The sequence below is a fragment of the Mustela putorius genome, unplaced genomic scaffold, assembly GCF_011764305.1.
Source record: "Mustela putorius furo isolate JIRA1106 unplaced genomic scaffold, ASM1176430v1.1 tig00003899_pilon_pilon_pilon, whole genome shotgun sequence".
In the NCBI taxonomy this organism is placed as follows: Eukaryota; Metazoa; Chordata; class Mammalia; order Carnivora; family Mustelidae; genus Mustela; species Mustela putorius.
Window position 1 is genome coordinate 375,426 of NW_025422048.1, and position 23,615 is coordinate 399,040.

General features: G+C 42.1%; 2 protein-coding genes across 3 annotated transcripts in view; one reads left to right on the plus strand and one right to left on the minus strand.

Annotated features, from left to right (window-relative positions):
* Positions 1–256: 256 nt before the first annotated feature.
* Positions 257–16,441, minus strand: FUNDC2 (FUN14 domain containing 2). Its single transcript, XM_004779294.3, has 5 exons — positions 16,266–16,441; positions 12,765–12,915; positions 5,963–6,038; positions 2,715–2,846; positions 257–472 (listed from the first exon to the last, which is right to left on the minus strand). The coding sequence occupies exons 1-5, from the start codon at positions 16,396–16,398 to the stop codon at positions 395–397; spliced, it is 570 nt and encodes a 189-aa protein (XP_004779351.1). The 5' UTR covers positions 16,399–16,441; the 3' UTR covers positions 257–394.
* Positions 16,442–18,574: 2,133 nt separating this feature from the next.
* Positions 18,575–23,615, plus strand: part of F8 (coagulation factor VIII) — a 111,607-nt gene continuing 106,566 nt past the window's right edge. The window contains exon 1 of one of the 2 annotated variants that reach the window (XM_045068047.1): positions 18,575–18,991. In XM_045068047.1, the coding sequence (XP_044923982.1) occupies positions 18,846–18,991 (146 nt within the window). In that variant the 5' untranslated portion in view covers positions 18,575–18,845. The remainder of the gene's footprint in view (positions 18,992–23,615) is intronic. The other variant, XM_004779296.3, reaches the window with a different exon arrangement.

Consider the following 23,615-nt stretch of genomic DNA (forward strand, 5'->3'; position numbering starts at 1 on the left):
CATGCAGCACATAAGGTATCTCTATGCTTGTGATTTCTTTTCCAAATCAAGTTTGGGACAACCTTTGAGGATCCACCCAACCTCCAAGGCGAGCCGTCTCATATACCATGGTCTGTTAAGTATCTTACATGGGCTAAGGGGAAGGAACATTTCTGCTGACCTACAGATTAGTCAAGTGGGGAGAAGAGCTAATGTCTATGGTCTCTTCCGCTGCCATCAAGTTCATAATAGGGCTGTATCAACTTGCACCGACAGATGCCTACAGAAGCCATTCAGATATGCCACAGCAGGGAGGAAGTCATGGAAGAAGTAGGACAAACTTGATGTCCTATGATGGAGTGAAGAGGCTGCTGGCTGGAAAAAAACAGGAGTAACAGAAGTGAAGTTGTCGTCCTTAGGATGCCATGCCAAGCAGAAAGCCTCCAAAAAATCCCCCAGTCACTAGAACGTTCTTCTTCACAAATGACACTACCTAGGAACAGAAGATAGCAAAAGTGGGTTATTTTGCTAGGGATATTCTTGGGAATCAGATCTCTATTACCTATGCGATCTTAACAATGTCAATCCCTTCACCACTGGGTCTCTAGGTCAAGATGGTAGCAGGGCAATCGGAGCGGGGGACAAACCATGAGAGACTGTGGGCTCTGAGAAACAAACTGAAGGTTTTGGGGAGGAGGGGGGTTGGGGGCCTGGGGGAGCCTGGTGGTGGGTGTTACAGAGGGCACAGATTGCATGGAGCACTGGGTGTGGTGCATAAACAATGAGCTCTGGAACACTGAAAAAATTAAATTACATTTTAAAAAATGGTAGCAGGGATGTTAATGTGAAATGATACAAGGACTTTGATCGGATGACTGGCCATGTGAGGGATAAGGAGGAGAAGCCAAAGGCAACTCCTCGGAATCTGTCTTCAGTTATGTCTGTTCGAGAGCTAAGAAATCTGCCCGAGAGTTCACTGAGGAACAGGGAAGGACAGAGTTCATGGGGGAAATTATGGGGAAAGAAAAAAAGCTGTATTAAAGCTGTATTTAAATGTAGTTCATCATTTCTTGAACTCAAGTGCAGTGACTTCATGTCCCAACCATTTAAGCCACTCATACCCCGACCTGCTCCACTCAACTGCCCAGTCCCTGAGCATCCTCACTCCCACTACACCTATGACTTCCTATGTCCCTTTCACTGGCTCTCTGACTTGACTTGACTGGACCCCACATTTCCCTACCTGAGGTACTGTCTTTTGCCATCTACCATTCATAGGGGGAACGAAAAAAATCAAATTCCTAAAATGATTGCTTTTCATTCATTATCTTTACTGTATTACTTCCTACTCATTCCTCAACTTGCTACAGTTTGGCCAGAACTGTTGTCACTGAAGTCACTGATGACTTGACTGCTGAACACTGAATTTATGACCCTCATTCCCTGGCTTCCCAAGTAACAACATGGGCTCTAAGGGGGGAACCAGCCACTATCCCTGGAGCCGGTGACAGTACCAGGCCACAAATAGGAATACAAATATTTGTGGAATGAACTAATTCCAAACCTGGATAGTTTATAACAAGTTCCCTCTGTGACTCAACAGTTTATTACATTACTTCCCATGTCACTGAAGAAGTTTTCAACAATCACGTATTACTTTTGTTATTATGTGAATAGTCATGTTCTGGCAAAATGAAAAAACTGTCACTTTTATAACCCTGAGCTTGAGGCAGGGGGAGAGAAGTGGGAAGGATTATCTGCACTCCTGGGCGCCCACAGATGCCACCATCCATCTGGGCCAAGGACCAGCATTGGCCTGCCACCCACCACCACACAGCAACTGTCATTACGTACCTGGCAAGGTGGACCAGTATTTACCACTCACCTACCTGTTTTCCAACTTCTAGAAACTTGCTGACATTTCTGGTCTTCTGGTATTTTTCTCCTGTTCTCTTGGTCTTTGTGGGTTTAACCTGTTTTATTTTGTTGCCATCACTTGGCAACATTTCAAGGCCTGTTTCAATTTCCTCCTGAATCCCTCTTCTGCACTTATTCTGTCTCTTTTTTCTGTGAACCCAGAACCTTCCTGACACCTTGACCAAGTTTATTTCTCCCCACTTCAGAGCACTTATTTCTTCGGCACATTTAACATATTTCCAAAGGTAATAAAGTAGCAAAATTCTTTTAAAAAAGAAGGACTTCTCCTGTCCCTCCCAAGTGCCTGCCAGTATAACCTAACCTGGTTTCATGTGTTGGAGCAGAGGCGAGTGAATGACATTGCCTCTGCACCAAATGCTGCCCATTTTTATTTTCATTTATTTATTTATTTATTTATTTTTATGAAATAATTTATTTATTTTCAGAAAAACAGTATTCATTATTTTTTAAATGAAGTTTCGCTGCAACACCGGAGCTCAGGAGTTGTGTCAGAGACCACAGGGTCTACAAAGCTGGAAATATTTATCACCCAGCCCTTCACAAAGAACAGGCTGCCGACCTCTGAAGGTCGAAGCTCCTGCTGGTTACGTGAGCACGCCCAGGGCACACATTTCAGAGGAGCGCACGCACGGAGACAAAGTGTGATGCAAAACCGTCTGCGTCCCACTTGCTGCAAAACGAATTCAAGGCACGACCAAACCACATACATAAATGATCATTTCGCATTCGCACTCCCTGACAGAAGTCACTGGCACGTCAACTACCAGCTCTAAGCGCGCGCCAAGGGTTAGCCTCACCTCCTCCGCTTTGCTTCTGACCTCCGTGGACAGTTGGTTGCTCTTACGGATCTTCAGCTGCTCCTTGGCTTTCTTCATGTCCTTCTCTACTCGCTGCCAGTCAACCTTGATGTACCCAGTATGGTTCGCAAGCTATCGTTTCGATAATGACGGCAAAGAACAAGAAACACAGGCTTGTTATTTCTGTTCATTACGATGGAGTCACTGAAGTACGTTACCAAAAACCCTTCTGACTCTACGTTTCTTGAGACATCTGCATCTAATTCATTGCATGACAATGACATTCACTCCACATCTACTCGGTATCCACCCAACATGCAAGGGCCTATGCCTGATGTACATCAACAGACCGACCTCCAACTGCTCCTGGCAATCCTTGTACCCTTGTTTATACTCTTCTCCCTCTCTACAAACTTGTAAGTTAGCCTAAAAATATAAAATGGTAAGAAGAAAATCAGAATTGAAAGTCAAGATGTAAGGTGAAGAAACCTTACAGACCTCAGCCAACATAATCGCTATCAGCTCAGAAAATCTAGAGTGCAGCCCCACAGAGGTCCCTCCAGAGCAACTTCATGTCAGTGGTACTGAGGGAAACACATCTAAATACTGCATAGAATCCGCCTACTTCCCTGAGTGAAGACAGCAGGCACAAACACTAAAGCTCAGTGAAAACACCTTCACTGAGAATGTGTGAATAGGATAAAACTGACTGCAGTATGCTGCTACCGGACGAACTAGAGGCTCATTACAGCCCGTCAGTCAATCTTCCATCCATGTCACTTCTCTCCACCAAAGTTTTGGGAAGTCATATCTATCTGAACTTCTCAAAATATCTAAAACTGAAACTCCTCTCTAGTCTCCTCTGGCATTGTTGCTCTTCCTCTCCACGATCAAGATCCATGGGGGACGTCAGGGACATGGTGTCATTCTGGGCCACTTCAGCATGTTCCATAGGGTCCTCCAAGGTCTAGTGGGGCTAAAAATGGAGGAAAAGGACCAAGACGGAGGCTGTGAACTGACAGCTCAGGGACAGAGGGATCTGGACAGAATTGCTAGACAGGTGGCAGCTGCCAACAAGAAGCATTAGAACAGGGGCGCTGGGTGGCTCAGTCACTAAGCATCTGCCTTCAGCTCAGGTCACAATCCCGGGCTCCTGGGACTGAACCCCACATCGTGCTCCTGCTTAATGGGGAGCCTGCTTCTCCCTCTGCCTGCCATTCCCTCTGCTTGTGCTCGCTCTCTCACTGCCAAATAAATAAGTAAAATGTTAAAAAAAAAAAAAAACATTAGAACAAATGCTGGGTTAAAAAACTGTCTCATAAAAAGGCTATGTGAATAGCAAATAAGCCTATGAGTCCAGCTGACTGGGGCTGAGCGTGTGGCCAAGGAAGGCCACGTGTAACTGAAGGTGTGAGGTATCTAGGGATAAAAATCAAGGCACAGTGTAGAAGATGTATATGAAAAAACATTTTAAAGCCTATGCGAAGACATTAAAGACCTAAGTAAATGGAGAGAAAGCACATATTCACAGATGACTCATTATCATAAAAGAGATGAATTCTTCCCACGTTTACTTTATGGCCACCACATCCCTCTGGTGACCAACAGCTGAGTGCACAGCATGGACTCCCCAGGTGCCACCCGCCTCCCCTAGCCAGGAGGAAGCCCTGTACTCCTTGACTACCTGACTCATGCAATACCAGAATCCCATTTGGAGAATCTTTCCTGGTGATCCTTTCAGTAGCAATTGCTTCTGTCAGTCAGGGCCCCCAAAATTCAGAGATTAAGAGATCTTGTAATGTATATAAATAATGAATCACTATGTTGTACCCTGAAACTACTATTGTACGTCAAATATACTTCAAGTAAAAAATGTTTAAGATGAAAGTTAAAAAGCGATTTCAAAACAACACTAAGATAATTACAAAGTCAAGCCTAGAGCAGGGTGTAGGGGAAACCACAGGGTTTAACCAAGGGTTAACCCTGAAGGGCGAATTAGAAGGACAGGAAAAGGTGCGAGGAGGGCCGCTGCCACGCAGGGAGTCTGACCTGCCAGAGAGGCAGCGAGAGGCCCAGACCTGCCCCGGCCCGCTCTGCCTATCTAGCTCCAGCCACCTCCTACCTGTAGCCACGAGACCCGCGGCCACAGGCACCCACCTGACCCTCTCCAAATTACTGACCCACAGAAACTGTGAGAGATAATAAAATGGTGGTTATGTCGAGCTTCGTATTTGAGGGAATCTGCTGTGTGGCAACACCATGCCCTAACCCGGCCACCAGCCGGGCCCGCCGGTCACCAGCCTTCTCCTCCCACACACTGAGCTTTCGCCTGACCCAAGTGGGAAACTCACTCCTCCTGCGGTTCAAAGGTAGCACTTACCCTGCTAAAATGAGGGCCGTCGACTGCAGGACACGAAGGGCTATGAATTCAGAGACTGGGGCACAATTCAACAAGTTATGGCTCCTACAGAGCAGTGGTTCTGACTCTGCTCCACATGAGAATCACCTCAGGACTCTTAAAAATACTTAGATGTGAGGGCGCCTGGGGGGGCTCAGTCAGTGAAGCGTCTGCCTTCAGCTCAGGTCACGATCCCTGTGTCCTGGGATCGAGTCCCGCATCGGGCTGTCTGCTCGGCGGGAGCCTGCTTCTCCCTCTGCCTGCCATTCCCTCTGCTTGTGCTCTCTGTCTGTCAAATAAATAAATAAAACCTTTAAAAAAAAAAACACTTAGATGTGTGAGCAGACCTTCCACCTATGAAATCAGGTGGGGAGAGGGCAGGAGGCAGGCCTCAAGCATAAGCGCTTTTTAAAACTCCTTAGGTAATTCCAACATGGAGTCAAGTTTGCAAACCAATACCTCATAGTTCTGAAATTAACTCTGGCTCATCTGACTGCTCTGGAATCAGTGTTCCCTGTGTAAAATAAACCCTACCACAGGGCCCTGCATAACACTTCATATTTCTGAAATCACATCTCTTTAATATTTCAAGTGGTCTTAAAAACCCTACAAGGGAGCTATGATATGGAATATATCCTATGTCCCCATGTCACAGATTCCAAAGCAAAATGTGACTACTAACTGGTGAAATTTGATTCAAATGGTCACTAGCATTTCAAATAGTATGCTGAAAATAAGTGCAAGTGCTATTCTAGAATAATATACCCAAGACTATGTGACAGCTCCTCATACCGCATTCCTCATGGGCAAGGGGGATTTCCAAACATCTGGGGACATTTCACATACAGACCTGAAGGAGAAAAAATCCACCTCCCACGGCTGTTGCAGCCAACTTTCCAACCTTCTGGAATATGAAACCCGTGCACCTACAAAAACCAAAGCAACGTCAGACAAGTGGACAGGCTGTTGAGTGCACACGTACATGCACGTCTAACAATGTTCATATCTACTTACCTTGGGATGACCCAGCTCCTTCCCACTCTTAGGCTGTATCAGCAGAGAGCAGAGGCTCTGAGTTCACCAAGACCCTGATTCAAATCTTACCTACCTACCACTTACTAATTTTGTGGTCTTGAGCAAATCTAAACATTTATGTATTTATTTATCCGAGAGAGAGCACTGGCAGGTGGAGGGGCAGATGAAGAAGCAGACTCCCTGCCCAGCAGGGATCCTGGGACTCCGGGATCATGACCTGAGCTGAAGGCAGACAGTGAATCAACTCGGCCACCCAGGCACCCCTGGGTTGCACTTTAAAAGATGACTCTGGCTACACTGTGGAGAAGGAATTCTAGGGGGAAACCATGAAGGCAAATATCCTCCCAGGAAATTAACAAACCTGAGGGGACCCCCAAGCTCTGCATATGAGTAAGTGACTTTGGCGAGAGCCATTTACAAAACCCAACTGCGTTTCTATATACAAGCAATGAACAGTCAGAAGTTGAAATTTAAAAATACCATTTATAATAATATCAAAAAATAAGATGTGCAAGACCTACAAAGCATTGCTGAGAGAAACTGAAAGAAACCTAAACACAGTTTATGGATCAATGCAATCCCAGTCAAAATCTCATCAGATTTTTCGCAGAAACTGGAAGCAAGCTTCTTCTAAAATTCATATGAAAATGCTGTGTACCCAGAAGTGTCCTATCAACTTAAAAAAAGTACAAAGTTGTAAGATTTACCTGATTTCATGACTTATAAAGTTACAGTGATAAATACAGTGTGATACTAGCACAAAGATTGACAAAACCACTTAACAAAGAGTCCAGGGGGCGCCAGGGTGTCTCAGTCCGTTAAGCATCTAACTCTTGATCTCAGCTCAGGTCTCGATCTCATGGTTGTGGGTTTAAGCCCCACAACTGGGCTCCACACTGGGTATGGAGCCTACTTAAAAACTAAAACCGAAACAAAAAATACTTTAAAAACAACAACAACAAAGAGTTCAGAAACAGAGGCACCTGGCTGGCTCAGTCAGAACTCATGGGTTTGAGCCCCACATCGGGGATAATTACCTAAAAACAAAATCTTAAAAAAAAAAAGAGTTCAGAAACAGACATCTAGTCAATTGATTTTTGACAAAAGTACAAAAGCAATATATAGAGAAGTATAGTCTTTTCATCAAAACAATTAGGTACCATATGCAAATAAAGAACTTAGATTCCTACCTTGAAACATATTCAAAAAGTAAAACAAAATCAATCATGGACCTAATGAAAAATCTAAACCTATTTATTGTCTAGAAGAACATACAGAAGAAAGTCTTAGTGATCCTAGATTAGGAAAATATTCTCAGACATGACATCAAAAGCTAGAGCTACAGGGGCGCCTGGGTGGCTCAGTGGGTTAAGCCTCTGCCTTTGGCTCAGGTCCTGATCTCAGAGTCTGGGATCGAGCCCCGCATGGGGATCTCCACTCTGTGGGGAGCCTGCTTCCCCCTCCCTCTCTGCCTGCCTCTCTGCCTACCTGTGATGTCTCTTTCTCTGTCAAATAAATTAAAAAAAAAAAGAAAGCTAGAGCTACAAAAAAAAAAGTTGATAAGTTACATTTCAAAGTTCAGAACTTCCGTTCTTTACTGTTAGGAGAATAAAAAGCTAAAAAGTAGAAGAATATATTTGCAAAGCACATATCTGATATAAAAGATAGATGGATGGCAAAAACAAGGCCATGAAAAGATGCTAATATCATTAATCATTAGGGAAATACAACTTAAAACTACAGTGAGATACCACTTGATGGTTGTAATCAAAAAGGCATAATGCCCAAGAGCTAGTGAAGAGACGGAAAGACCGGAACTGTCCTACGTTGCTGGCAGAGGTATAAGACAGTACGGGCATTTCACAAAAGTGTAGGCCAGGTTCCTAAGAAGTTAAGGCATTCCACTTACAACCCCCAGCCATGCTATTCCTAGGTACTGACCCAAAAGAAAGAAAAGCGTATGTTCATGCAGACTCGCACACAAATGTTCATAGCAGTTTTGGCCCCGAAGTGGAAACAAACCAATATCCACCAAAGGTAAAGGATAAACAAAATGGTTCTTCCTCACAACAGACTACTACTTACCAAGGAAAAGGACTGAACTACTGATTTAAAAGAAACAGCATAGATGAACCTCAAAATTAGTACGCTAACCAGAAGAAAGCAGCCAGACAAAAAAAGAACACATACTGTATAATTCCATTTATATATAATTCTTAGAAGATGCAAAGTAGTCTACAGTGATAGAATGCAGATCAGAGGTTAGTGGGGCATGAAAGGGATTAGGCAGAGGTACAAAGAAACTTCTAGAGTGATGGATGTGTTCATTACCTTGACTGTGGCTATGATTTATACGTATGTATAAATCATATAAATCCATCAAACTGTATACTTTATAAGATGTTATTTATTTATTTGACAGAGAGAGAGAGAGTACAAGCAGGGGGAGGGGTAGGGGGGAGGGAGAAGGGAGCCAGATTGGGGGCTCTATCCCAGAACCCTGGGATTATGACCTGAGCCAAAGGCAGACACTTCCCCAGCTGAACCACGCAGGCGCCCCTCAAACTGTAAACTTGTTTAAATTGTACTTTTAAACAGTTAAAGAAAGTAAGTTAAAAAGTAAGTTAAATTGTACTTTTAAACAATTGTATAGTTGTTTATACTTCTGATTTGGCAATTTATTTACTAAACTGTTTAAAAAAATAAAGAATAGCCAAAAAGTTCCTGGGAATCAAAATGGCAGTTACACACAGAGAGAGTGTGGCAGAGTAATGGAGGAAGGATAACTGACTTGGGACAACTGGGTATTCCACATGAAAAAAAAGAAAGAGGAATCTACCACAAACCAAACACAAAAAACAATTCCAGGTGGATCTATAAATGTAAATGTGAAAGGTAAAGAAATAAAGTTCGAGCATATGGGGTAGGCAAAGATTACTTCAACAGGACACAAAAATTACTAACCATTAAGGTAAAGATCAGTAAAACTGACCATATTAAAAATAAGATCAGTGCATCAAAAGATACCAAAAGGCAAATGAAAAGACAATCACAGAATGCAGAATGAGTAAAAATCCCTGTAAAACATACAACCAACAAAGGACACCTATTCAGAATATATAAAGAACTGTTGTAACTCTGTAAGAAAAAGAATGACAACTTAACAGAAAAATTACAAAAGATTAAAAATGAGACTTTATCAAAGAAAGAAGAGATCCAAAATGGTCAAGAACAATACATAGAAGTTAGTCAATGTCACCACTACTTAGCAAAGTATAAATGAAAAACATGTGAGATACAACTATCAGACCAGTAAAAATTTAAGTCTGGCAAAATCAAGTGCTCACACGAATGGAGAACATCAGTAACACTCAATCCTTGTTGCTGGGAGGGTAAACTGTTAATACTACTTTTGGAAAGCAGTTTGACTTACCCAGCAAAGCCAGATACTTATGTCCCATAACCTAGCAATTCAACTCCTAGGTACAGACCATACAAAAATGTGCATATATACACACCAGGAAATTAACTGTACAGAGTTCCTATCAGCATTGTTTAAATTAGCCCAAAACTGGGGACACCTGGGTGGCTCAGTCATTAAGTATCTACCCTCAGCTCAGGTCATGATCTCAGGGTCCTGGGATGGAGCCCCACATCGGGCTCCCTGCTCGGGGCAAGACCGCTTCTTCTCTCCCTCTGCTGCTCCCCCTGCTGTGCTAGAATCTCTAACTCACTGTCAGATAAATAAATAAAATCTATTAAAAAATTAGCCAAAAATGGAATCAACTCAAATGTCAGTCATCACCTGGATAAAAATAGTATGGTATAACATGCAATGAAATTCTATATACAAATGAAAACAAAGAAACTATAACTACACACAAAACAAATTGAGCAAAATTGCATTTACTTAAAGTTCAAAAGCAGGTTAACTACAGTATATTAGTTACTGATAGAATTGGTGTTAAACTACAAAGAAAAAACTACATAATTATCAGTACAGCATTTATCTCTAGAGTTTTTGGAGTGCTAGTTACATTTTTTTACCTGTGTGGTGGTTACATAGGTGTCTGCTCTATATGTATTCATTAAAGTGTACACATATTATAGGTACTATTCTGTACTTACATTATCTTGTACAATAACGTTTTCTTTTTTTAAAATATTTTATTTATTTATTTGATAGAGAGAGATCACAAGTAGACAGAGAGGCAGGCAGAGAGAGAGAGAGAGAGAGAGGGAAGAAGCAGGCTCCCCGCCGAGCAGATAGCCCGATGCGGGGCTCGATCCCAGGACCCTGAGATCATGACCTGAGCCGAAGGCAGAGGCTTTAACCCACTGAGCCACCCAGGCGCCCCTACAATAACGTTTTCAAATGTAAAAAGTAGAGATGAGATTGATGCCTTATATATGCCTTGAATTTGTTACAAATGAAGCCATAAGCTGTGTCACAACTGAGGAAGTTATTGGCTGGCTCCTAATTATACCGCTTTCTATCCATATGGCCCTGGGCCTTTTAAGCCTTAGTTCCTATAAAATGAGCAGAATTACAATACCAATGTCAGAGTTGGTGTGAGAAGGAAATGAAGTATCTATATAAATACTAAAATATTTGTGTATGTTTGTGTTCTCTACTTCTTGGTGTAGAGAAAAGTGAATTTTTGTATACTGTTAGTGGAACTGTAAATTGGTACAGCCATTGTGAAAAACAATATGGACGATTCTCAAAAAATCAAAAATAGGGTGCCCGTGTGGCTCAGTCAGTGAAGCATCTGCCATTGGCTCAGGTCGCGATCCCGGGGTCCTGGTGAAAGACCCTAGAGGACCCGCACCCAAGGACGCACTCACAGACCACTGGATGCAATAAGCAAGAGGATTTTATTCGGGCATGCTCGGACTCCCAGGGACACTTGACCACGAAATCCGCGAGGGATGGGTCAGTGTCTGAGAGCCCCGATCTGTTTCGGGAGTCCCTTAATATAGAATTTTACAGTCCATTACATCAGAGCTCTCACTTTTCTAGCCAGTAATTTCAAAGCATTACAGTAAGGCCTACACATAGGTAGCCAATCCTTTAAAACCAACCATACATTCTGGCCAGTCACCGTTCAGGTAGTGTACAGTAGAGGGTACGTGTTGAATTGCACGTTTCTAACCTTTATCTGTATACGTGCTGAACCGCTCGTCTCCAGCTAGCGTACGTGCTGAACCGTATGTCTCTGGCCTTGGTACGGGAGACAACCCTTATCAATTTTATTTAGTAGTAGGGGAAATTCTTAACAGGGGAAGGGTATAATTTATTTGATTACACAGCGAACGAGGGTTTAAGCAATTTTTCATTTCTTAGCAAAGCATTAGAAGCATTATTATACCGAAGCCAGAAACAGCTGGGGTAAACACAGATTTTCGCTCTTCGTTATCCCGTCATGCTGCTTGCTGCCTCCCTTATCTATGGTCAGCTGGCCACGGTTTCTCAGTTAGCATGAGCTGGTTATAAAAAGAATGTTATAACTTATAGGCTATACTATAGTTCTGACCTGGGGTCCTTCACTGGGATCCAACTGTACATCGGGCTCCCTGCTCAGCTTCCTTTCCCTCTGCCATTCCCCTCTCTCTCTCTCTGACAAATTAATAAAATCTTTTAAAAAACTAAAAATAGAACTATCACAGGATCCAGCAATTCCACTTCGGGAAATTTATCTAAAGGAAAGAACTCTAACCCGACTCAAAAAGATATCTGCCACCCCCCATTCACGGCAGCACTGTTTACAATAGCCAAGTCATGGAAACAACCCGAGATACATCAGTGGATGAACGGATAAACGTGTCATACACACATGCCCCACATACACCACGGCGTATTATGCCGCCATCCAAAAACAAAATCCTACCATTTGTGATAACACGGACTGACCCTGAGGACATTATACTGAGTGAAAAGTCAGACAATGGCAGACAAATACTGTATGATCCCCGTTATATATGCAATCTCAAACAAAAACACACAAAACTCATAGGAAAAGTGATCAAATCTGTGGTTACCAGAGTCGGGGGGCTGGGGGAGAGGGAATTAGATGAAGGTGGTCAAAAGTTACAAACTCCCACTTAGAAGGAAGTATTAGGGAGGTAATGTACAACATGAGGACTATAGCTACCGCTGCTGTATGGTATACAAGAAACAGTTAAGAGAGTAGATTCTGAGAGTTTTCATCTCAGGAAGAAAATTTTTTCTTCTCTTTTTATTATATGTGTATGAGATGATGAATGTTCACTAACCCTGTTGTGGTAATCATTTCACAGCAGATGTAAATCAAACCTTAAAAATACTTCTCAATAAAACTGGAAGAAAAATGAGGACAGACAATGCAACAACTCTGAAATTTCAAAAACTCTGAAATTGGTACTGCATTGTCTGTCCTCATTTTCACTTAAATGAAATATTTAAGTACTCAAAACAGTGCCTGGCATGTATTAACTACTATGTTTACATGAATGCTACACACTAAGTGATCAATGTCACAAAAGTCAATGTGCTTTCATTAGTTAAGGAGAAGGTTCGTGTAACTGCAAAGCTAAATCATGCAAAAAAGACAATGGACATCGTTCTCATCACTTACCATCCAGTAACGCCTCCAATTAGCAGCTGGGTTGCCACGCTGTATTTTTCAGCCGAGGGCCCAGACTCCTGCCCAAACAGCTTGCGCCACCATGGCTGCTTTTTAGCAAATTCTGCAAGGTCCAGTGACTCAAAATTTCCCTCAAAGTTTCCTACAAGAATTAAGATACTGAATAAGAAAATATTTACTTTTACAATAAATCACAATTCTCAACTAGATTTAAGAGATTTTTAAGGAAGTGGGTATTGTAGTAAAAACCTGCAAATATTCTATTTTACATGGCAAATTAACTCTGAAATTGTAGCTAGTGACTTGAAAATCAGACTAAAATCAACAAATAATGATCTGTCTTAGAGGAAAAAATGACTAAACAATTTAGAATTAGTAGCCTAGTTTTTCCTCTCAAATTTAAAAACAACCAATGGCTGTACAAAACCTGATAGTAATAATAATTATCCTAAATAAAACGGATTTTCTTCACTTGCCTCTCCTTTTCAAGAATACAACACTATTTAGCCCACAAATTCACAAATTTTTACCACTATATGGATCTCCATTGATAATAAAAATAAAAGGTAATGTTCAATTGAGCTGTTACTATTCACTAAGCAATGTGCTAAACAATAAACATATATACCTAATTAAATCCACAGAACACAGTAGGTACAAACCAAGTTAGTATTTATTACCCTGCTTTATAATTAAGAAACAGAAGCTCAGAGGTTAAGTGATTTGTCCAAGAAAGGAAAAAGTGAACAAAATGTCTAATTCCGTTTTCTGTGGTTATATAATGCAGGGATAAATTTAATGAACGAGACACAAGACCTCTACACTGTAAAGAACAAGACACTGCAGAGAGCAAGTGAAAATGACGGAAACTGAAACTGACGCAATCCTTTGTTTTGCAAAAGGCCATACTGTTACGATGCTCCCTCTCTCCCTCTCCATCTACAGACTCCATGCCATCCCAGTCAAAGAGTACATTTTTACCTAGAAGAGGACAAGCTGGTTCTAAAATCTACATGGAGATGGAAGCACTCACCTGGAGTAGTGTTCTAGGTCCTGTGCCAAATTACCCCAAAACTTCATGGAGCTAAACAATAATGTATTATGCTCTTAGATTCTGCAGGTCAGGATTCAGACAGGATAGGGCATTACAGTCCATTCCTATTCTGTGATGTCTGAGGAGTCAGCTGGAAGACTTACAGTCAGAAGGTCTGGAATTATCTCTCACACTCACACACACAGGCTGCCTCTCTATGTGGGTTCATCTGGACTTCCTTACAGCATGGTGCCTGGGCTCAAGGGTACACTCCAAGGGAGACAGTGAGAGAGCAGGGAGGCAGCTTGAAGGCTAAGCAGAAGCTGTTAACTATTTAAGACCTGGCTCCGGAAGCCAAGCAGTATTACTTCCACCACTTTCTGTAGAAGCAGTCACAAACTCCCACACAGATTCAAGAGGGAATATGTAGATCACATCACTGAGTGGGAGGAGTGTCAAAGTCACACTAAGATCAGGTGGAATGAAAGATACTGTTGGAATCATTTAGGAAAATACAACGTGCCACAAGTGGTCAAAACTGTTTTGGGGGGAAAAGAACAGTTTGGGGCACCTGGGTGGCCCATTCAGTTAAGCTTCTCCTCTTGGTTTCAGCTCAAGTCAAGAGAGGAGCCAGCTTGGGATTCTTTCCCCATCTTTCCCTCCTCACCACCTGCTCACATGCTCTCTCTCTCTCTCTCAAATAAGGGAATCAACCTTCAAGGAATTTCAAGACTTCTTACAAAGCTACAGTGGAATACAGCTACCTAAGGTCAAGACTTATAAAGCTATCATATTTGACAGTGTGGAACCAACACACAAATATGAATGGAAGAGAACACAGAGTCCACAAGCAGATGTACACATACCCATTTGATTTTCAAGAACATGTCACCAAGGCAATTTAACAGGGAAAGAGTGTTTTAACAAATTGTGTTAGAAGTACTAGGTATCTGTACTAAAAAAAATGTAATCAGTACCTTACATCATATACAAAATATAATTCAACATGGATCATAGATCCCAATTTAACAGAACCAAAATATGGATGTTTGAAGAGGTAGGTATTACATGGGTTTACAAACAGTTACACAAAAATAATTTTTCTAATGTAACATTAGACACCAGTACAAAAGAACGGTAAAACATTACTGCTATGTTGAAGAAATTCTCTCCCTGTGTTAAACAATATCACTGAAAACAAGAATGAAAAAAGTGGGGGGCACCTGGGTGGTTCAGTGGGTTAAGCCTTTGCCTTTGGCTCGGGTCATGATCTCATTGTCCTGGGACTGAGCTGAAACAAGAGTCTGACTCAACCTACAGTGTCATCTGGGTGCTCCTAAGTTTTCTTTTAACATAATTTTGGAGGCTCCAGTGAAAAGGGGGATCAAATCAGAGACGTTTAGTTCCTGTAGCTTCACTCAGTTATTCAACGAATACTCTTAACCAGTATGTAGACAAAAGTCATTTAGCCTTGTTTACGGGTCAAGGAAAAGAATTACATTGTGTATTTCCACCCTTTGGTCATATAAATTCGGTAGGGTTCTGGTCAATGTTTAACAACTGGCTGGATGTGATCTCTAGGGTGTATCAATTTCCACGAGATACTCAGTCTCCGTGAGTGTGACATCATGGAACTGTGACATAACTGAACGCAGGGTTGGAAAGAGATGTGCAGAGGAGCATCTTATACTGTTATTTCCATCACACAGCATATATGTAAATAACGTCAAGAGTATAGTTAAGAGCATAGCATAGCAGATAATTAAAAAGTCATGAATTCTGAGTATCTTCACTGCCTTTGTTTTCAATATAATTAATGTAATTTCAGGTTTATATAATTGGGTTTTCGAAGATGGCCGTGTTTCACAATGGGATCTTGTGATCCAGTACCGAAATGAGTATGACGTGAAGCAAGGTAATTAATTAGTAGGGAAAGAAGCGTGACTTAAAGCGATGCTCCTCCGTGTATTTTATTATACAGAATGTTCTTTGAGTACACGGACTAAATTAAAAAAAAAAAAAAAAGATTTCCAAGTACACCCCACGTGCACTACTCTTTCAAAACCATCAATAGCGCAACAGGAGGTTCCTTTGCACACAGAAAGAGGTTTGCCAAGTGTCTGAACCGACCGGCAAAGGGACAAAGCCGTCGCCGCAGGCTGAAAGTGGCGCGGCGCTTCCGAGAAAGAGGACAGGACGTCTCCCGGGCGGCGCCGGAAGGCTCACTGAGCCCAACTTGACCACACCCCGGCGCAGTTCGGTCCCAGCCTGGCGCCTGACCTTGGCCGGACCCTTGGAGCAGCAGGGTCAGGGGCGAGCCCGGGACGCCCTCCCGGTCCGCGCGCTGCCAGAACTCCCGGGGGCGCTCCGCCGGGACCCGCGAGCACGCAGCCCTTCCCCTTCCGGAGCCCAGAAAGGCGGCTCCCCGTGGCGCCGGCGCGACGCGCGCCCGCCCCTACCTTGACTGGACGCGGCCATTTCGGCGAGCTCGTCTCGCGATGACACCCGCAGGGTTTCGGCGCGGTAGGGCGCGGAGTGGCGCGCCGTCATCGCCGCAAGCTGGCTTCCGGCACGTGGGGCAGATGTTTCCATTCCCACGGCGGCGGCGGAAGGGGGCGGGCCGGCCGTCCGACGGGCACTTCCCACCCCCGTGCAGGGCTGCGTCACAAGGCTCCGCGGCCCCGCCCAGCGGCTGCGCCGAGACGCGCGTGCGCGAGAGCCGGCTCCGAGGGAGGCGCTTGCAGGGCTGTTTCTTGAGACCGGGCGGTCGCCTCGCCGTCCCTACTAAAGCCTATTTTACCCGTTACTCTATTAAAAGTAAAGCTGACTAGTGTCGACGTTGAGCACGTATTTATGAGTGCTCGTATGTGCCTGGCTTTGTCCCAGTAGACAAAGACGCTTACAAAACCATGGCAGTGAGAAGCCTGTGAAGCCGTTTCCGTGCCAGAGCGCTAGTCGTCTCGCTCTCGCGCCTTCCCAGTTAATGGCGAGTTCACAATTCCAAAAACTTTGGTCTTAATTTTGAACGCCTCTCTCAATGCCTCATAGATACCGTTTCACAGGGAATCCAGCAGTTTCTCACCCTCCAATGCCCAACTTACAATCAGTCATTTCTTGCCCGAAGTGAGTAGGTCGACCTGCTCCTTACCTGGTCTGCCTAAAGTCTGTTCTCTCCCCGCCAGAAAGACCAGTCGAAAAGCTGATTCTTATCACAGCCCTCCTCTACTCAGAAGCCTACCATGTCTCCCTGTTGCCCTTAGTAGAGAAGCCAAACTCCTTTCGATGAACTGTAACCTACTCAGATTTCCCATGGAAATCGTTAAAATTGTAACCTTCTACATCCTTCCTTCCCCTGCTAGCTTTCCTTTTGTTCACAGCACTTATTTAACCTCACAACATACTGTATGACGAACTTACGTTCGGTAAGTATTAATTATATCAGCTGCTTATATATTTCAATGCTGTGTACCTCGCGCTTAGAAGCATACCGTAGGAGTTTGGACCATTAAGTATGGAGTTGGATTACAGGGGTTGGAACGCTACTGGTTGCAAACCTTGTAATCTTGGCCAAGTTGCTGAACCTCTCTATGCTTGACTTTCATCACTTTACAAATAAAGACAAAAATAGCAGCTAAATTAAAGTAACTTACACCAGTTCCTAATCAGTACATGCCAGCTATCACCTCTGTATCCAGGTACCTGCCGGAGAGAAGGCTTCAGCAAATGTTTGCCAAAGGGATTTCTTCCTGCTTGTTTCCAAGCTGTACAACCCCTCACCAGCTGCTCTCAGTCACATCCATACTGTGCAAAACTGTACTCTCAGTGATAACATTTCTTATAGCAACGCTGATCAAGTTTCTTCTTGTTTTCTCCTATACTTTGAGGTCCTCACTCCCCCTGATAAACATTGATCTGGGTAGGGGCTCTGCTTGAGCTCAGCAGGGTTACGTATTGATGTAAGGAGATATAGCCTGTACCTGGGACAAATGCAAACGACCTTAAGCATCACACAACAGCAATGCCATACAAATAAATACATGAATACTGCATAGTTATGAGTGCTACATAGACAAATGAAGCCAGGAAGGACATCAATAGTGTCAGTGGGAGTAGAGAACTTGCAGTGTAAATGCGGTAGTCCACATTTAAGCTCATTGAGAAGGCAAGACCTGAGCCATGACTTGAAGGAGATGTGGAAGTGGAAATGTGTGGCGATCTAGGGGAAAGATATTTTGAGTAAAACGGATAGCAAGTGCTAAGGTCCAGGTGCAAGAGTGTGCTTGGTATTTTAAGGAAGAACAAGAAGGCCAGTAGCCATAGTGACATGAGACCACAGAGGCCTAGAGGAAAGGGACATGCAGATCATGGGAAATGCTCCAGACCATGGGAAATCCAGCATGGTAAAGACTTAGGATTTTACTCTGAGTGAAGTCAAACCAGTGGAGGGTTCTGAGTGAATGAGTGGCACGATCTGCTTTATGGTTTTAAAGTCACTCAGTGGTAGCTGTGTGAAGGGCAAAGGTAGACACAGGGAGACTATTAAAATACGGCTTACTCTTCTTTGTGCAAGCGGATGCCAGAATTTCCAACAACATCCAGAGCTGCCTTTCCTGTTGCTTCTACTAAGGAAGAGGTTGGAATAGGCTAGGAATATGATACACATTAAAGCTCCTCTTCACCTTGACCTCTCCGTCTCACTCTTCCTTTCCTTAAAGGTTCTGATTAAAGCAGCATTCTCAGGACCGAGTACTCTCAAAAGTGAATGGGTTAAGATTCAGCTCCGCCCCTCTTTTCCTATTCAGTTCTTCCTGTGCCTGCTTCCCGCTGCTAAAAAGGAAACAATCTTATCTGTTACTGCTTACTGCTATGCTGCTGTACCATCCAGCAGGTAAAGTTCCCTAAAATTCCCAGCAAAAATTTGGGAACTTTTAATTAAATCATAGAAAATTCACCTTTTTTCTTCTGGGACCTGAAAATATTTTACAGAAGAATTAGTGTTTTGTTTCTCCCCAGTTAAACATTTTCTAGCAGTAGAAGCCATGCAAATAGAACTCTCCACCTGCTTCTTTCTGTGCCTTTTGCCGCTCAGCTTTAGTGCCACCAGAAGATACTACCTGGGTGCAGTGGAACTGTCCTGGGACTATATGCAAAGTGAGCTGCTCAGCACACTGCACGTGGACGCAAGGTAAAGGCACGTTCTGTAGGGTCCTGTTGGGATTGTGAGCAGGTGACTGCTTGGACGCAGGTGCAGGCTTCAGGCTAGGATGGTTGTGATGGTGGTTAAGCACTGAAAAAGCACTGAGAAAGGTAAGGTGTTCGTGCTTATGGCCAATCTGGTTCACAGATCTCAACTATTTATTGATGCTATTATGTTTTGTCCATTGCTTCTCTCAGTCACATGCTGCCACTTTGGAAACTAGACAGTGGAAGGAGGATGGAGAGACAAGGACCCTAAGAGAAAACAAAACTTTCCTCAGCCTGCCTCCATGCTTCCCTAAAGAGAGGCAGAACAATGAGATCCCATCAGTATTATGTACAACTTTAGTGTGTAGTTCTGTATACATGTGGTGTGGTTTGGGTACCTTTGCCCAGTTTCAGTTTAAGAATAGTATTAGCCCTGAGTTCAGAAGCTTTTCATCTTTTTGGGTCCCAGTGCATTTTGGGAGACTAGTATTAAGTGATGTTTTCAATATTATCTACAATCATCAATTTATTTGGATTTTTCTGCCTCTTCTTCAGTCAAATTTGGTTATATATTTTTCTCTGCAAAGCAATCTAGATTTTTCTGGATTTAAGAATCCATTGGTATCTAGTCATATACTAGTCTTCTGATGTTGTTCAGCTATTCTGTGTCTGTAGTGATATTTCCTTTTTCGTTCTTATAATGTGTATGTCCTCTTTCACTCTCTTACAATAATGTTTCTAGGAAGTTTCTCAATTTTGTTAATCTTGTCAGGAAACGTCTTTTGTTTCTATCAATTTCTGCTTTTTCTTTCATTAATTCATTCCATCTTCCTGATTTCCTTTGGTTCATTTTGCTGATCTAATTTTGCTTATTGAATTGAATGCTGAAATCATTTATTTTAAATTTTGTTTTGTTTTCTTTAAATGTATATTATACAGATCTATCCCCAGTACATATATGATGGCAATATTAGTATTAAATACGATCATGTCATACATGACAGTCTTTTTTTGTTCTTTCTGTTTGGCTCCCCATCTGCCTTCGACATTAGCCCCCTTCTTGCTTATCCCCAAACAAATAACCCTAGTATGGTTATATATCCTGATGCACACACACACACATATATGCACATAAAGGTTTTCTTGGTCATTGCTTGTTTTACAAAAATGGGATATTACACACACGTTTCTCTCTCATTAGCACCTAGCGGAATTTTGTCTAAGTCAGTTAGCATAGCTTCAGTTCACTTTTATTTTTATTTTAGGGAGGGACAGGAGGGGAGCGGAGAGGAGGGAGAAGCTCTCAAGCAGGCTCCATGCCTAGTGTCCACCCTGAGATGGCCTGAGCCTAAATCAAGAGTTGATCACTCAACTGAGCCACTGAGCTAGGCGCCCCAATTCATTGATTTTAATGGCTACATAAGATTCTGTATCAGTTCCGCTTTTTGGTCATTGTATGCTGTATCATTACGTACTGGTGCTTTATTCCTATGGGACAGATTCTCAAGAGGGATGTCACTGGAATGAAGGGAATATTTTCTATTTGGTTTTAATTGCCAGAAAGGCAAGAGCTCTTCAAACATTTCTGCTATCAATGTATGCGAGTACCCTTCTTCCTGCTCCCATGTCAATAACTTTTATCTTGTTCTATTTTTTGCCAGCTTAGTTATAGAGTGATACTGCATCATCATTTTAATTGCATTCCTTTTATTTCTTAGGTGAACGTCTTTTCAAATGCCTGTTGGCTATTGCATTTATATTTTGAGATTTGACTATTCATAGGTATTGCCCATTTTTCTTTGCGCTCTTTCATTTTTTTTATTACAAAACCCTTTTATTATCACAAATGTTAACTATTTGTTATACTGCATTAACATACTAATGTATAGTGTGATTCCCCCCAAGACCTATTGTCTACTGACTTTAGTAACTTTCACTAAAGTTTTAAAAAAATTTTATAGTCGAATGTATCTATCTTTTCTTTCATATCTTCAGAGTGGCCAGTGTTGGCTAAAAATGTTTTCCACATATCAGTGTTGTATGTGTACTTCCCAGATTTTCTTGCAAGATTTTTATTGTTTTGCTTCTTTCATTTGTCATCAATTCATCTGATAATTATTTTTGTATATGGTATAGAAATGGGATCTGGGTCGTTTAATTTCTGTCTAGATCAGTAGCCTATGGCAATGGTACCATTTATGAAATAATACATCTTTTACTACTGATTTGAATAAACCCATTCATCATATAAAATTTTCATGCGTACTACTGTGTATTTCTGGATGCATTATGTTTCTTCATTGAACTGCTTTTGTCTTGTTGTGTCAGTACCATACTGATTTGATTACAATGGGTCTATTTTATCTTCTGTTATCTGGTAAGTGAAATCAGTCCTCACTGCTCTTTTTTTTTTTTTAACCTTTCTTAGCATTTCTTTTTTTTCCCCCTAAGAATTTTATTTGTTCATTTGAGAGAGAGCATGTGCACAAAAGCTGGGGGGTGGAGGGAAGGCTGAAGGAGGGGGGAGAAGCAGACTCCCTGCTGAGCAGAGATCCCGATGTGGGGCTCGACCCCAGGACCCTGGGAACATGACCTGAACCAAAGGCAGAGGCTTAACCCACTGAGCCACCCAGGCGCCCCTAAGTTTTACTTTTAATGTGTTGATTGACAGATGGATTATGTTTATAGATTTCCTGACACTGAATACCCTTACATTCTTGGACTACAATCTATACTACAATTTGGTTATTGCTGAGTTCTATGTGCTAGTTTCTTTGAATGCTGTATGCCTTCATATCATCCTTTGGCAGCTCAGCTGGTAGAGCAGGGGACAGTCGAGGTATAAACACTGTGTGCCTTTGTTATGTGAGATCGATCTATAGCTCTACTTTTTACTATTACTAGATTTTGGTATTAAAGTTTTACCGCTTGTATCAAATGAATCATTGAGTGCTCCATCTTTTTCTTTTATAGCTCAAATGACATTAGAATTGCCTATTGTTTAAAAGATAAAGCTCATTTATGAGTCTGTTTGCTCCAGGTGACATTTGCAATATTTTTAATAATCTCTTCAGGTTCTTTTGTGAAAATTACACAAATCAAGTTTCAACTTTTTTTGAAGTCAGTTTTAATAATTTTATATCTGTACAGGTAATCACTTTATTTTTTCAATTCTGTTGCCACATTATCTAAGATGTGTGCCCTTTCTTTTTCTTAAATTCCTGTATATTTGGTATTTATTTTTTACCCACAAACAGGTTTGCAAGGGATTTGTCTATTTTGTTGTTGGTGATGCTCTTTTCAAACAATGAGTTTCTAAGTTTCTTTGTTTTGCCCAGTTTTTTTTAAAGGTTTATTTATTTATTTGAGAGCACAAGCAGGAGGGGCAGAAGGAGAGGGAGAGAGAATCTGCAGCAGACTCAGTGCTGATCGCTGAGCCCAACATGGGACTTGATCTCACGACCCTAAGCTTATGACCCAAGCTGAAACTAAGAGTTGGACACTCAACCAACTGTGCCACACTGTGCCACCCACCCCAGTTATTTTTTAATGTTTATTTTTAGGTTTTATCTTTGTCAATGATCTCTTAGTTTCTTTTGGCTTACTGTGCTGCATTTTTTTCTTTTTTTTAAGATTTTATTTATTTATTTGATAAAGAGAGATCACAAGTAGGCAGAGAGGCAGGCAGAGAGAGAGGAGGAAACAGGCTCCCCACAGAGTGGAGAGCCCGATGCGGGGCTCGATCCCAGGACCCTGAGATCATGACCTGAGCCGAAGGGAGAGGCTTAACCCACTGAGCCACCCAGGCGCCCCATTTTTTTCTAATACCTTAGGAAAAGTGATGTAATTTTTCCTTTGGCCTTTGTTTTTAATAGTGAAGGCATTTAAAGTTGTACCTTTTTCTCAGAGAACAATGTTTGCATGTCACACAGGTTATGATACGAAGTTTTCATTATTTACAGTAGTTTATAATATTGTCTTGGGTTTCATTTAGAAACATAATTTTTTTCTTTATTTTTCTGAAGTTTTTATTTAAATCCCAGTTACTAACAGTTCAGTTAGGGTTACTTCATTTTAGGTGTACAGTACAGTGATGCAACACTTCATTCAACACCTGGTGCTCGGCCTTAATCTCCTCAACCCTAACCCATGTTCCTCTCCTCTGGTAAACATCAGTTTGTTCTCTTAAGAGTCTGTTTTGTGGTTTATCTCTCTTCTTCTTTGCTTGTTTTGTTTTTTAAATTCCACATATGAGTGAAGTCATATGGTACTTCTCTTTCTCTGACTGACTTAGCATCATACTCTCTGGCTCCGTTCATGCCATTGCAAATGGCAAGAGTTCATTCTTTTTGATGGCTCAATAATGTATATATATGTACACCCCACATCTTATCAGTCAGTGACTCTTGGGCTGTTTCAAATCTGGCTACTGTAGATAATGCTGCTATAAACATTGGGGTGCATGTATCCTTTTGAGTTAGTCTTTTTGTATTTGGGTAAATAACTAGTAGTGTGGTTGCTGGGTTGTACATTGGTTCTGTGTTTAACTTTTTGAGGACCCTCTGTACTGTTTTCTAGAGTGGCTGCACCAGTTTGCATTCCCACCAACAGGGTAATACATTGAA